The sequence below is a fragment of the Choloepus didactylus genome, chromosome 5 (genome assembly GCF_015220235.1).
Source record: "Choloepus didactylus isolate mChoDid1 chromosome 5, mChoDid1.pri, whole genome shotgun sequence".
Taxonomy (NCBI): domain Eukaryota; kingdom Metazoa; phylum Chordata; class Mammalia; order Pilosa; family Megalonychidae; genus Choloepus; species Choloepus didactylus.
This window is the reverse complement of record NC_051311.1, coordinates 109,501,024-109,515,275: the sequence shown is the minus strand read 5'-3', so window position 1 is coordinate 109,515,275 and position 14,252 is coordinate 109,501,024. Positions and strand designations below refer to the sequence as shown.

The 14,252-nt window shown below is 36.5% G+C and overlaps 1 protein-coding gene across 3 annotated transcripts in view; it reads left to right on the top strand.

Moving 5' to 3' along the window:
- PEX1 (peroxisomal biogenesis factor 1) overlaps nt 1-14,252 on the top strand; it is a 57,020-nt gene that overhangs the window by 34,009 nt on the left and 8,759 nt on the right. For 2 of the 3 annotated variants that reach the window (XM_037836659.1, XM_037836657.1), the window contains exons 18-23: nt 2,174-2,316; nt 2,399-2,502; nt 3,321-3,497; nt 7,671-7,901; nt 8,979-9,176; nt 9,478-9,608. In XM_037836659.1, coding sequence (XP_037692587.1) covers nt 2,174-2,316; nt 2,399-2,502; nt 3,321-3,497; nt 7,671-7,901; nt 8,979-9,176; nt 9,478-9,608 — 984 coding nt within the window. Of the gene's footprint in view, nt 1-2,173; nt 2,317-2,398; nt 2,503-3,320; nt 3,498-3,755; nt 3,908-7,670; nt 7,902-8,978; nt 9,177-9,477; nt 9,609-14,252 lie in introns of those variants that run through there. The other variant, XM_037836658.1, reaches the window with a different exon arrangement.

Sequence of the window (14,252 nt, the reverse complement as noted above, 5' to 3'; positions counted from 1 at the left end):
TCCAGTTGTCTCTCAGGGGCACTATTCCCTTCTCCTCTCTCCTCTTTGGGGCTTCTCCAGGTAGATTCCTTGGTCAGCCTGAGTTGCCAATTAAAGACGGGGGTGGAGGCCTTCAGTAGTGAATAGGAACTCAAAGACACTGTGGGTACTCTGTCTCACCTCAAGCCCAGCCTAGTCCCTCAACCTGGGCTTTCCGATAGAAAATAACCACATATATTTCTTTTAGATTTAAAAAAAAAAAAAAAAAAGAAAAGAACTCAAGAAAAAGAAAAAAGGGGAAAAAAAAAAAGAGTCTCTTTTAAAGGTCTTTCCCCAGCCTGGAAGTTTTGTCAGTGTCAGAATAGAGCATTTAAAGATATGTTTTGGGCTATTGTCTGATAATTACTCTCCAACCGCTTCAGTTCCACCCCTGCCGGGGACTATTGAAATGCAAAAAGATAAGGGATCAGTGAGAAGCCAGAAGGGACAAAATGTAAGGGAAAAAAAAATGGCTTTTTTGGAGTCTGGGAATGGGTGCCCGCTTTTACGTGCCCCCACTTCTTGGAGTCCAGCCCTTCTTTAGCACCCCAGCTCCCAAAGTTAGTTAATTAATTTGTTAATTAATTCTGCAGTTGAGGCTGGTTTGAGCCTCCCTTCTTGCCTTCAGCAGATTGCTGTTTTTTGGTTTTTTTTTTCCCCCCCTTTCAGGGAGCCGGCAGCAAGACAATCTGTGAGGTCTGGGTGGGGAGGTGCACCAGACCCCTGGTCCGGGGAACTTACAGTGTTCGCTGCGATCTCAGCTTTTCCTCCAATTCCAAACTTGTGTCCAATGTGTGACTGGTTACTGGAGACCCCGAAAACACTGTTTCATATAGTTCTTGGGTAATTGCCAGCTGCTCTAGGGGGGAGACCTGAATCATTAATTTAAATTGTTTACACAAAGCAAACTTCAGACCCAGACATTCAAGGAACAACTAGTTCCAGTCTGTTTTTGGCCCCAGAGAAAAGCTCTTCTTTGCCATTCATTTAATAAGATATTTCTCATTATTTTCCAATCAGCACAACAGGTGTTTTGTACTAGAAGGGATTCTCCAGACATCTATACCACCTTGTTGCCAGAGATGGAATTAATGTTCTCTTCTTTTTACTTAAAACAAAATTAATTAAATAAATTAAAATAAAAGTAATATTAGAAAAAAGTAATATATGTAACAAATATATTTTATGGAGAGCTCTTACAAAACAATATGAAAATAATGAACTTGCCAGATTTTGAATTGGCCAAAGACATAAATAGACAATTCACAAAAAAGAAATAAAAGTGGCCAGTGAGCATTTATAAAAATATTTAGTTGTACTAGGTATCAAAGAATTGTTTTCAGTTATTGAATTGACATAAATTAGAAAAAATGATACCCTGTGTTGTTAAGGGTTCTCTAGGGGAGTAGTTTAAATTGTTAAAATCTTACCACAAGACATTTTGGCTTCTATTCAAGAGTCTTGGACATATTCCTGTGCTTGCATCCAGTACTTTTCATTGTGGTACTAAAGAAACATAGACAATAAATATTAACCCCAAATTTTAAATGCTATAAATTTCCTCATTCTTGTGTTCTTCCTTAATTCATCTTGTTCTTTCTTACTTTTCTGTCACTTTGTTAGTGTCAGTGAAACAACAGTGGATTTAAGATTCCAGAGAATGGTTTGTTTTTCCCTACCCATCTATATGTTTTTTATTTGTGCCCAGGCAAAACAGATAAACTTAGAAAACTATAAAATGGGAAAAGAACTTTAAAATTACTCACATATTATGATTTACCAACCATGATAGCATAGAATCAGGAATCTTGTGTTAATTTATATCATACTTTTATGAGAAGTACTAATCATAATTATGTTTTTCGAGTGAGTGTGGTATGGTGGCAGGTGCACTGGATGATTAGTCAAAAAAAACTTGGGTTTTTGTTTTAGTCTCTGCTAATCTATCCAAAAGTAGGGACTAAGACAAACCCTTTGACCTATCTAAGGCCCAATTTCCTGAAAACAAGGATAATAACATACTTCTTGCCTTCTTTAAGAGTTTGTCATGAAGAAGACTAAAAAATATGTGTGTGTTTATATATATGTATAAAATTAATTTGTGAACCCTGAAGCCCTATTCAGATATGAAGTTCTATGTGTTTGTTTTTCCTAGAGCACAGGCTGCAAAACCCTGCATTCTTTTCTTTGATGAATTTGAATCTCTTGCTCCTCGAAGAGGTCATGATAATACAGGGGTTACTGACAGAGTAGTTAACCAGTTGCTGACTCAGTTGGATGGAGTAGAAGGCTTACAAGGTAGTAATTGTAAATACAAAAATGTTCTGTTAACAGTAACACTTTATCAGGTTTTAGTAAAACAAAATTATTTTTCCCCCAGGTGTTTATGTATTGGCTGCTACTAGTCGTCCCGACTTGATTGACCCTGCCCTGCTTAGGCCTGGTCGACTAGATAAATGTGTATACTGTCCTCCTCCTGATCAGGTGAAAATTTCATGTTTAGAGTTCAAAACCCAACAAGTGCTACACTGTTTCCTTGTAAACTTTACTTCTGCCAAGTAATAGTTGTCCTTAAAAGAACAGCTTTCTTAGACAAGTACCTTAGACACTGTTTGCTCTTAGCATAAAAAGATTCTAAATTAGATGCAAAGCATTTATTCAGTCCAGCCCTTTCCATGCAAGTCTAAAACTTTCTAATCCTTCAATATTGGCTAATTGTGTAAAAGGGAGGAAACATGTAGTATTGCATGTCCACATCTCCTCTATGTTCACGGATCACATACTGTTATGCCGTCAAAAAAGCTATGACACAGAATCAAACATGAATAGTAAGCATGTTAAGTAGGTTATATAGAGAAGTGCTTTTTCAACTGTTCCTCATTCTGTATTGTTCCAACTCATATTCTCATATTTAGAAACTAACAAATGAATGAAATAATGAATAGATGAATGTTCATCACAATATCTGAATGTATGTCACATGTAGCTATTATGTAATTTAATTTTCCTTTTGAAACATTTTCTTGACACACTATATCTAGAAAATAAGCACTCTTAATAAGAAATTATTTATATTGACTAGTTGACAATGGTGATTTTCATTAATTTTCCTATCTATGTTCCTTCTGTTAGGGAAAAATTCAGTGAAGATAGGTAGTAGACTGATGGTACATTTCTCAACTTATTTGTATAGCTTATTAGCTATATAAAGCTAATTTATGAAAAATCCTAAGATACACAATTTAAGATCAATATTTACTTTTATTCTTTTGTGTTTACTCAATTAGTTTTTCTCTCTCCAGATATCACGTCTTGAAATTTTAAATGTTCTCAGTGACTCTCTACCTCTGGCAGATGATGTAGACCTTCAGCATGTGGCATCAGTAACTGAATCCTTTACTGGAGCTGATCTGAAGGCTTTACTCTACAATGCCCAGTTAGAGGCCTTACATGGAAGGCTACTCTCATGTGGACCCCACGTAAGTTATATAAGAAGACAGTTACTGTGGCACTTTATGGTAGATAAGAGCAGTTTAATGTCAAACTTTCAACCTGGAAAAAATACTATTTTTAACAACTGTGGTGACACTATATAAAAATTTCAATTTACCTTTAGTTGATTGTTCCATATTGGAATATTGTTTTTGCATAGAACTTTGAATTAGGAAGGGTTTGATGTTTGTTTCTTTAACATTACCTTAAATGTTACAATATAATGTTACAAATTATATTAATAGTATATCAAGAGGAAACAGGCGCTCTTTCGTCTTGGCTGCCAGCATGCCTTCCAGATTGAGAAAGACCCGGAAACTCCGGGGCCACGTGAGCCACTGCCATATTGGCAAGCACTGAAAGTATCCTGGAGACAGGGGCAATACTAGTGGCAAAAGTATGTTGTTTTGAAAGATATTATTTAAATCATGATATCATGAATTATATAATATAAGTAGAAAAAGATTTGAGATGCTTGGTTTGGTTTTACTTTGCTTTTTTTAAAAAAATAATCAATCACACTTGTTATTTCAGTGCACAGATTGTCCCAGATCTGACCCATAAAGAGTCCTTTCTTATGATACCTCTTTTCTTTCTTTTTTTTTTCTTTCTCTCTGTCTTTTCTTTCTCTTTCTCTCTTTCTCTCTCTCTTCCCTCCTTCCTCTCCCCCTCCCTTTCTTCTTTTATATTGGGTCAAGTCTAAAATTCTAAAACTGAAAACCTGTAGCAGATGATTATTTACACCGAGACACCAAGATCTCTAAGGGTATTATCTGCAAACAAGCATTGGTCATTATCATGGTTTGGCTTCAACAAGAAAAGATATAAACTCTACAAAGCCTGATTGAGTTTCTGGCCTTCAGGGTTTCTCAATTTTCTCCACTAGATCCATTAAAAAAAAAGGCGTTTTTTTTTATTGTGAAATATACATGCAGAAAAGTGATAAATTTCAAAATACAGTTTAACAGGTAGTTATAGAGCAAATTTCAAAGTATAGTAGCATATGTTACAGTTCCACAATTTCAGGTATTTCCTTCTAGCTCATCTAATACACTAGAAACTAAAAAGAAATACCTATATAATGACTCAGTAGTCATAATCATTTGGTAAATCCTAACTTCTCTGTTACAACTCCTCCCTCTCTTGAGATCATTTTTTCAGTCTTCAGGGATATTTGGGCATTGACCTTTCTAACTTCTTCATGTTGAAAAGAGGTGTTGACATTATATGGTAGGGGAATGCAACTGGTTGATGTTCTGGGAGAGACTGGTACCTCTGAGTTTCAGGGCTTATCTAGCATAGTAATAATCGGGAGGTTTTAAGTTTCTGGAAAATAAGCTTAATAAGTAAAACTTTTATAGGGTCTTAACATAGAACCCTGGGTTTTCTTAAGGGTCGGGATTTGACATACCATGGCAATTTGTAATATCTGGCTGAAGCTTGCATAGTAACCTCCAGAATGACCTCTCAACTCTATTTGAAATCTCTTAGCCACTGAAACCTTATTTTGTTACATTTTTTTCCCTTTTTGGTCAAGAAGGCATTGTTGATCTCATGATGCCAGGGCCAGGCTCATCCCTGGGAATTATGTCCCACATTGTCAGGGAGACTTACATCCCTGAAAGTCATGTCCCACATAGGGGGAGTGTAATGAGTTTATTTGCAGAGTTGGGCTTAGAGAGAGAGGCAACATTGGAGCAACAAAAGAGGTTCTCCGGAGGTGACTGTTAGGCGTGCTTATAAGTAGGTTTAGCTTCACCATTACAGAAAAATAACAGATACACACAGCCACACATAAAAGAAAACCCATGTATGGGGTTAAGTAAAGTAAGTTATTAAAAAAAAAAAAAAGAAAGAAAAAGAAAACCCAAAACAACCCATATCCCTCATCCCCACCCCCATCCCCTCGCACATACATTATTTACCCCTAGTACTCGTTCCACTAGATACATTTTTGACTAGACAAAAAATTATTAATTCTAGATTCTTGTTATAACTAGAATGGTTTGGTCCAAGACAAGGGACCCAGGAGGAAACCCTTAGGGTTAGGAATTTAGCCCTATAGAACTGCCTCAACTCTTTTCACTCTGTCCTTCTGTAGAATGTGACCCATTAGAACTGAGTCTTCTCTTTTGATCCCTATGGAACAGATAAGGGTACATTCTCCCACCCACTGTAAACAATGCAACAGGTGTTCAAACTAGTATTTTATCAACAGGTATTCTCATTTCATGAATTAAAGTAAGGTTCAAGTTTGCTAATTGGCTAAGGCTCCCCCCACACCCTTAATCTTCTCCTCACCTCTTCTGCTGAAGAATTTGATCTTCACAATGACAGCTGCCCTGGGAGCTTTCCCATCCCCAGAACTTTGCAGTAGCCCGTTTGCACCACATCAATGATGGGAGCAGGGGCAGTCTTGTTTTTGGCAGCATTTACCCATGTAAGGTCCACAATTTATCAAGGCTGGTAGTTGGTCAGAAGCTCTCATTCGTCTTCAAGTGATAATGTCTCGTCCAAACCTTCCCAAAGTAACCTGGGTGATATTTTTCGAAGCTGATCCTGTGGTGATGCTTGCCACCAGTATTACCCTTATCTCCGGATACTTTCAGTGCTTGCCAATATGGCATTGCTCATGTAGCCCCGGAGTTTCCGGGTCTTTCTCAATCTGGAAGGCATGTTGGCGGCCAAGATGAAAGAGCGCCTGTTTCCTCTTCAGACATCCCTGTCATTCTTTGATCACTTCCTTACTTTCTGGTATAACAAGATGTTCTAGGTTTATCTTTTACCTTCTTGTACCCCTGCCCTAGAATCAGCCTTTTCTCTAAGAATAGTGTTTTGATTTTAATTATTACAGTAGATAATTTCAATTTTGCTGCATTTATGGACTTAACCATATATTTTCTGCTTACTCTATTTTCTGCTTACTCTCCCCCTCTCTCTCCCTCCATTTTGTTGGCGAGTTTTTGGAGATCCCAAAGTTCCCAAATCAGAAAACTACCAAGATTTGGCTATTTATTTTAGCAAGCCATTGAAGTTCTTTTATTTTTTTCCTTTTATTACCTGAAAAGATGTGTATTTGTAAAGCACTCTGTAATGAAAAATGCTATTAACATGATTGATTCATCATTTCAGAGTAAAAAAATATGAGTGGCAGAAGAGCATGTTAAAATAAAATCTGCTCTGTCTCTCAGCCGACTCTGTAAATAAACTCACTACCTTTCCCCCTTCGTGGGACATGATTCCCAGGGGTGTAAGTCTTCCTGGCAATGAGAGACTGGACTCCCAGGGAGGAGCCTGGCCCTGGCATTGTGGGATTGAGAAAGCCTTCTTGACCAAAATGGGGAAAAAGAAATGAAACAAAATAAAGTTTCAGTGGCTGAGAGATCTCAGATAGAGTCAAGAGGTCAATCTGGAGGTTATTCTTACACATTTTGAAGATATTCCTTTTTAGTTTCTAGTGTATTAGAATAGTTAGAAGGAAATACCTGAATCTGTTGAATGATAATCCAGTAGACTTGATTCTTGATGATAATTGTATAATTATATAGCTTTTATTGTGTGACCATGCGATAGTGAAAACCTGGTGACTGACACTCCCTTTAACCAGTGTATGGGCAAATGAGTAATAAAATAATGACAAAAATATATATAAATAATGGGGGGGGGATAAGGCATATGGGATAGTTTGGATGTTCTCTTTTATTTCTTTTTTTATTTATATTTTTTCTTTATTTTGGAGTAATGAAAATGCTTGAATATTGAGTGTGGCAATGAATGCACAACTATATGATGATACTGTGAGCCATTGATTGTTTACTTTGGATGATTTATATGGTGTGTGAGTATATCTCAATAAAATTGCATTCAAAAAATAAAAAATACATAAAAATAAAATCCAGAGATCACAGTCTTACTTTTGTTACAGACATTTTTGTTGGGATGGTTGGAAAATTATTTACACAATCCTTGTTTTCTTGCTTTATTTTAATGGTTAAAATTTTACTGTGTGCCTCAGAACCATTAGAGAATTAAGATCTTTTTGAAAAATGCCTTTATTTTCTTTATATTGCTCTAATTTAAATGCTGTCTACATTGTTATTTATTTACAAGTTATGTATTATTTTGATTTTTACAACTGATTGTCCTTTTTTGTATTTTAGGATGGAGGTTCCAGCTCTGATAGTGACCTAAGCCTGTCTTCAATGGTTTTTCTTAACCACAGCAGTGGCTCTGATGATTCAGGAGGAGATGGAGAATGTGGCTTAGAGCAGTCTCTTGTTTCTCTAGAGATGTCTGAGCTGATTCCAGATGAATCAAAATTTAATATATACCGGCTCTACTTTGGAAGTTCTTATGAGTCAGAACTTGGAAATGGAACCTCTTCTGATATGGTATTTTGTACAGTCATCATTATCCAGTTCTGAAATACAAAGCTGTATGTTGGTGTAGCGTTGGACAGTGATTTTTCTCCTACCAGCCACACATGTTCTTTCTGGTTGGTTGGTTCTTCAGTAAAATAGTCTTATTTTTCTTACTTACATGAATTAGTAGTTTTCATTCCTTGTTAAGAACTTTAAGACAGGGCTGGCAGCAAGCAAGAGCAGTAGTAGCAAGTAACTGTGATTATTCTTTGGTTTCTTAAAGACTTACACCCCTTAAGTAAAGATTTTAAAACATCTTTAGTAGCAGATCCATTTTATATGACAAATTCTGTTGTCATACAGCAGCTGAGGATTATACAATGAGAAGTTTGATACAATGTGAAAAGTTTTTGACAACGAAATGTTATCTATTTGTAATACCTTTATTGGAAAGTATAAGCACAGTGAAAAAGTTAGTAGTAGTAGTGGCATTTTTAACAAAGAAAATGTTCAGGTTAAAGGTGTACAATATCATTTAATAAAATAAAACAATCTACACATCTCCCCCCCAAATTAACAGTGATTCACTGTTATTTTATTGGTATATAAAACATTTTTACATGAACTTACATTTTTCTTTTTTTTTTGTAAACTTGTATTAATACAGGCTTTTAAAAATATAAAAATGACCCATTTTTATAGCCAGTAATAATAAGCTGTTATATAATTCCAGTCTTTAATTCTGTTTTTTGTTTTTTAACTTCTATCTAAAAGTATCCCAGAACCTTGGTATAACTATTTGCTGAAAAGTAAAAGTAAGGCTCATTTGGAACATATCCCTGAGGCTTCAGTGTGAGGCTTTACTGTGGTGGATTTATGTAACAAAGATGGAAAAAAACACACTATAGTGGCTCTCCAACGTAGATATAAATGAACTTTCATAAAATAAAATTTGAACCGTTATGTTAAGGGTTTATTGCTTAAAATTTTTAGTTTTATCTTTGGTAAATATGTTTTGTTTTTTTCTTTTCCCTCATTCCTGTTTTTCCATTATTTCTTTTCTTCCTCTTTTCCTTCTTTCTCTCATCACTATACCTACCCATGCAGAGCTCACAGTGTTTGTCTGCACCAAGCTCCATGACTCAGGATTATCCTGGAGTTCCTGGGAAAGAGCAGTTACTTACACAACCTCCAGTGTTCAGGACAGCTTCACAAGAGGGTTCCCAAGAACTTACACAAGAACAAAGAGATCAACTGAGGGCAGATATCAGTGTTATCAAGGGCAGATACCGGAGCCAAAGTGGAGTATGGCTTGCTCCGTACCCCCTCCCCCATTATAATTGTTAAAACTTTTTAAAAGTTGTTTTTGCCTCCTTTGATATATGTTTATTTTATTTGTGAATGAGCTACATTTATAAACAACTAAAACATATTGATTCATCAAATTTTATGTGCTTCCTTGCTTTCAAACAATTTTTAGTAATCTTGTGAGAGAGGGACTATATAGTCTCCTGAAAAACTGACAAAAAGAAATAACATCTTGAACTGCTGCTTTTCTACAGTATGTCTCCAAGTTAACTTTTTGTTATTTTCTTCTTTATTTAAGGAGGATGACTCCCTTAACCAACCAGAACCAATCAAAACCAGTCTGGCTATTAGTCAATCTCATTTAATGACTGCACTTGGTAACACAAGACCGTCCATTAGTGAAGATGACTGGAAGAATTTTGCTGAGCTGTAAGTAAAAGATTCTGAGTTGGAAGTATAAATATTCTTACAGGTAACATAGTGTCTTAGTTTGCTATAGCTGCCATAACAAAGCACCACAAATTAGGTGTCTTAAGACAAAATAAATCTATTGTCTTACATTTCTGAAGGCTAGAAGCCTGAAACCGGTAGGTGTTGGCAGGGCCACACTTCCTCTGAAGACTGTAGGATTCTATCAGTGGTTTGCTGGCTGGCTGTGGCATTTTTTGGCTCATGTCATAACTCATTCTCTGCCTCCATTACATGGCTGCCTTTTCTGTCTGTCTGTGTCCAGTTTTCCTCTCCTTTTAAGGACAGCAGTCATGTTAGAGTTCACCTGATCTAGTCTGGCCTCATCTTAACTACTAAAATCTTCAAAGATAACTATTTCCATATAGGATCGCATTCATGAGACCAACGTTGGAGACTTGGGATTTTTTTTTTTTTTTAATTTTTTTAATTAGAGAAGTACATTTACCTAAAAACCACATATGAAGTACAACATTCCTATTATACCACCCTGTTATTGATACATTGCATTAGTGTGGTATCTTTGTTACAATTAATGAAAGAATATTAAAATTATACTATTGATTATAGTCCACAGTTTACATTAGGTGTATTTTTTCCCCATATACCACCCTATTAACACCTTGCATTAGTGTGGTACTTTTGTTATAATTCATGAAAGAACGTTTTTATACTTGTATTATTAATACAGTCCATCATTTCCAGTAGGGTTCACTGTACTATACATTCCTATGTCTTATCTTTTAATTTTTATTTCTAGTAACATATAGAACATGTATTTTGGGGGGACACAATTCAATCCATAACACATAGTTATTCACCTAACTTTTTAAAGTTCTTGCTAAAAATCACAAAAAATACTTTATTTAAAAGCCTATTCAAAAAATTGGGTGGGCAGCTATGCATTTAAACATACAAGAAATTCAGGAGTATAAAAATCAATAACAAAATCTCATTAACCAATTCACTTGATTTTATTTGAATTATTTTAAATGAACTACTTTAATTCTGATTACTTTGAAGAAATTAGAAAAAAGAGAAAATTAAAAGCTCAAAAAGGGTCCAATTTATAATGTGCAAAAATGTTATATGAAAAATATACCTGTTTTGCTTTCAAAATAATTTATATTCAGTAATTTTAGAATATTTAAATACATTAAAAAATAGTAGCATTCACTTTCAGTCAACCAAGATGGCTGTTTAAGATGCTCCAGGGTTCCATTCCCCAACAGAATCTTTGAATGACTAGCAAAAACTAGCAGAACCATCTTCCTCAAAACTCCAGAAAACAGATAAAGGATTGTAGTAACTGAACAAGTGCTGAATCAAGAAAATGCAGCTTTAAAAACACCAAGAGAAGCTCAAGACAACCTTGCCAGCCCCTCCTCCACCCCCTTCCCAGCATGGTGGCACCGACCTGCATGCCCATTGTGGATTCCTGGCATTGATTTATTTGGTTTTGTTAGCGTCTGACCTTCAAGAAAATCTCTGTCATGTCACCACCTGGATACAAACTCAAGAAACAGAGAGCTCAGGAACCAAATCCCAGAGTTAACATCTTAAAATATTGTAAGTAAAAAACTGTTCATTAGGGACAAAGAAGTTTATTTTATACTGATAAAGGAGTTAATTCAATATGAAAACATAATCTTAAGTGTATATGCACCTAAAAGCAGAAGTCCAAAATATATGAGGCAAATATTGACAGATTTGAAGGAGGAAATAGATGATTCTACATTAATAGTTGGACACTTCCATATACCACTTTCATTAACGGATAGAACATCTAGACAGAAAATAAGTAGATGACTTGAATGATACTATAAACCAACTAGACCTACCAGACATATATATAGAACACTTACTTAACGCAACAGCAGCAGAATACACATTCTTTTCTAGTGCACATGGATCATTCTCCAGGATAGACTATATGTTAGGTCACAAAACAAGTCTTAATAAATTTTAAAATAATGAAATCATATAATGTATCTTCTCCAATCATGGTGGAATGAAGCTAGAAATCAGTTAACAGAGGGAGAACTGGAAAATTCACAAAGGTGTGGAAATTAAACAGTATACTCTTAAACAACCAGTGGCTCAAGGAGGAAATCACAACGTAAATTAGAAAATATCTTGAGGCAAATGAAAATGAAAACACAACATACTATAAAGTATATGATACAGCAGAGGCAGTGGCAAGAGGGAAAGTTATAGCTTTCAATGCTTACAGTAAAAAACAAGAAAGATCTCAAATTGGAGGCCACCTTCACAACTGGAGGATCTGGAAAAAGAAGAGCAAAATAAATCCAAAGTGACCAGAAGGAAGGAAATAACAAACAGTAAAATAGAGATAAATGAAATAGACAGTAAAACAGAAAGAAACAATAGAGAGAATCAACAAAACCTATAGTTGGTTCTTTGAAAAGAGCAATAAAATCAACAAACCAACAAAGCAAGACTGACAAAGGCAAAAAGAGAGAGAATGCAAATAACTAAAATCAGAAATAAGGATTATAAGACGATACTATGAACAACTATGCCAACAAATTAGATACCTAGATGAAATGAACAAATTCCTATAAACACACAAACTATCTTTACTCAAGAAGAAATCAAAAAACTCAACAGACCAATAATAAGTAAAGAAGTCAAGTCTATCATCAAAAATCTCCCAACAGAGGATTGAAGATGGTGGTATAGAGAGGAGTAGAAGCTAAGTAGTCCCTCTGGAACAACTAAAAAAAAACCAGAAACAACTAGTAAATAATCTGGAATAACTGCGGGGGGACAAATGTGACCATCCGCTTACCATACACCAAACTGAATTGGGAGGAATGCCCGAGATCACATCATAAACTCTGTAAGTAAAAACTGCGGATCCAAGCGGGAGACCCTTTCCCCCACAGCCAGAGCTGCAAAGCCTCATGGTGCCAGAGAGACCCTCTCTCCCAGCAAGCGAATATAGCTTAGCTGAGCTCCAACTGGGTTTTTAATTAGTGAGTGTGACTTGCTCACTACAAGCTGTGAATCCCCAACAAGCAGACAGAGGCTTTGGGTGATGACTGACCTTGGAGAGCCCGAGGGTCCCACGGACTAGCCCTGAAGGGGACTTTCTGTTCCTTTTTTGGCTCACTGGAGAAAGCCTCAGCCATTTTCAGTTCCCAGTGCTCTGACCCAGAGAAGGGTGGAGATAGCACAGGCAGAGAGAGACCACTGAAATGCTAATAACCTCCCCCTAGGGGGTCTTTCTTCTCTAAGAGGAGAGGGGTGGGGCCCAGCTCTACTACCGGCCTTCCATTCAGAACCAGAACCCAGAGCCTGGGGGAAAACAGCCACACCTCCTTACACCAGTCAAGAATTATAGGCTACTCTCTCTCTCTAACTGAGCCATTTCGACAGGTGAACTTGCTGCCCTCCCCACTACGTGGGACCCGATTCCCAGGGTTGTAAATCTCCCTGGCAATGCAGAATATGACTCCCGGGGATGAATGTGGACCCGGCATCGTGGGACTGAGAATATCTTCTTGACCAAAAGGGGGTGCAAAATGAGACGAAATAGTTTCAGTGGCTGAGAGATTCCAAATGGAGTCGAGAGGTCACTCTGGTGGACATTCTTATGCACTATATAGATAACACCTCTTAGGTTTTAATGTATTGGAATAGCTAGAAGTAAATACCTGAAACTACCAAACTCCAACCCAGCAGTCTGGACTCCTGAAGACAATTATATAATAATGTAGATTACAAGGGGTGACAGTGTGATTGTGAAGACCTTGTGGATCACACCCCCTTTATCTAGTGTATGGATGAGTGGAGGAATGGGGATAAAAACTAAAGGACAAATGGGGTGGGATGGGATGATTTGGGTGTTCTGTTTTCACTTTTATTTTTTATTCTTGTTCTGGTTCTTTCTGATGTAAGGAAAATGTTCAGAGATAGATTGTGGTGATGAATGCATAACTAGGTTATCATACTGTGGACAGTGGATTGCATATCATGGATGATTGTATGGTGTGTGAATGTATTTCAATAAAACTGAATTTAATTAAAAAAAAAAAAAGAATTATAGGCTAACAGGCACCTCCCGCTGGGCAGAAAAGCACAGTGACCTGAGACATCACAGGGTGTACCAATTTTCTAAGACCCACCCTCAGGGAAACTGGATACTGAATATTTCTCCCTTTTGGGACCTGAGCCCGTTCTGGTCTTGGAAAACCTGATTGCAGTAACCAAGGAAACCATGCCTAGACAACAGAAAACTACAACCTACACTAAGAAAAATGAAGTTATGACCCAGTCAAAGGAACAAACTTACACTTCAACTGAGATGCAGGAATTCAAATAATAAGTCAATTCAAAAAGTTTAGGGAAGATATGGCAAAAGAGCTGAACCGTATAATGAAAACGCTGGAAGTACATAAGGTAGAAATTGAAAGTTTGAAAAACCAACTGGCAGAATCTCTGGAAATGAAAGGCACAACACAAGAGATGAAAGACATAATGGAAACATACAACAGCAGATCTCAAGAGGTAGAAGAAAACACTCAGAAACTGGAGAAAAAGGCACCTGAAGGCCTACACGCAAAAGAACAGATAGAGAAA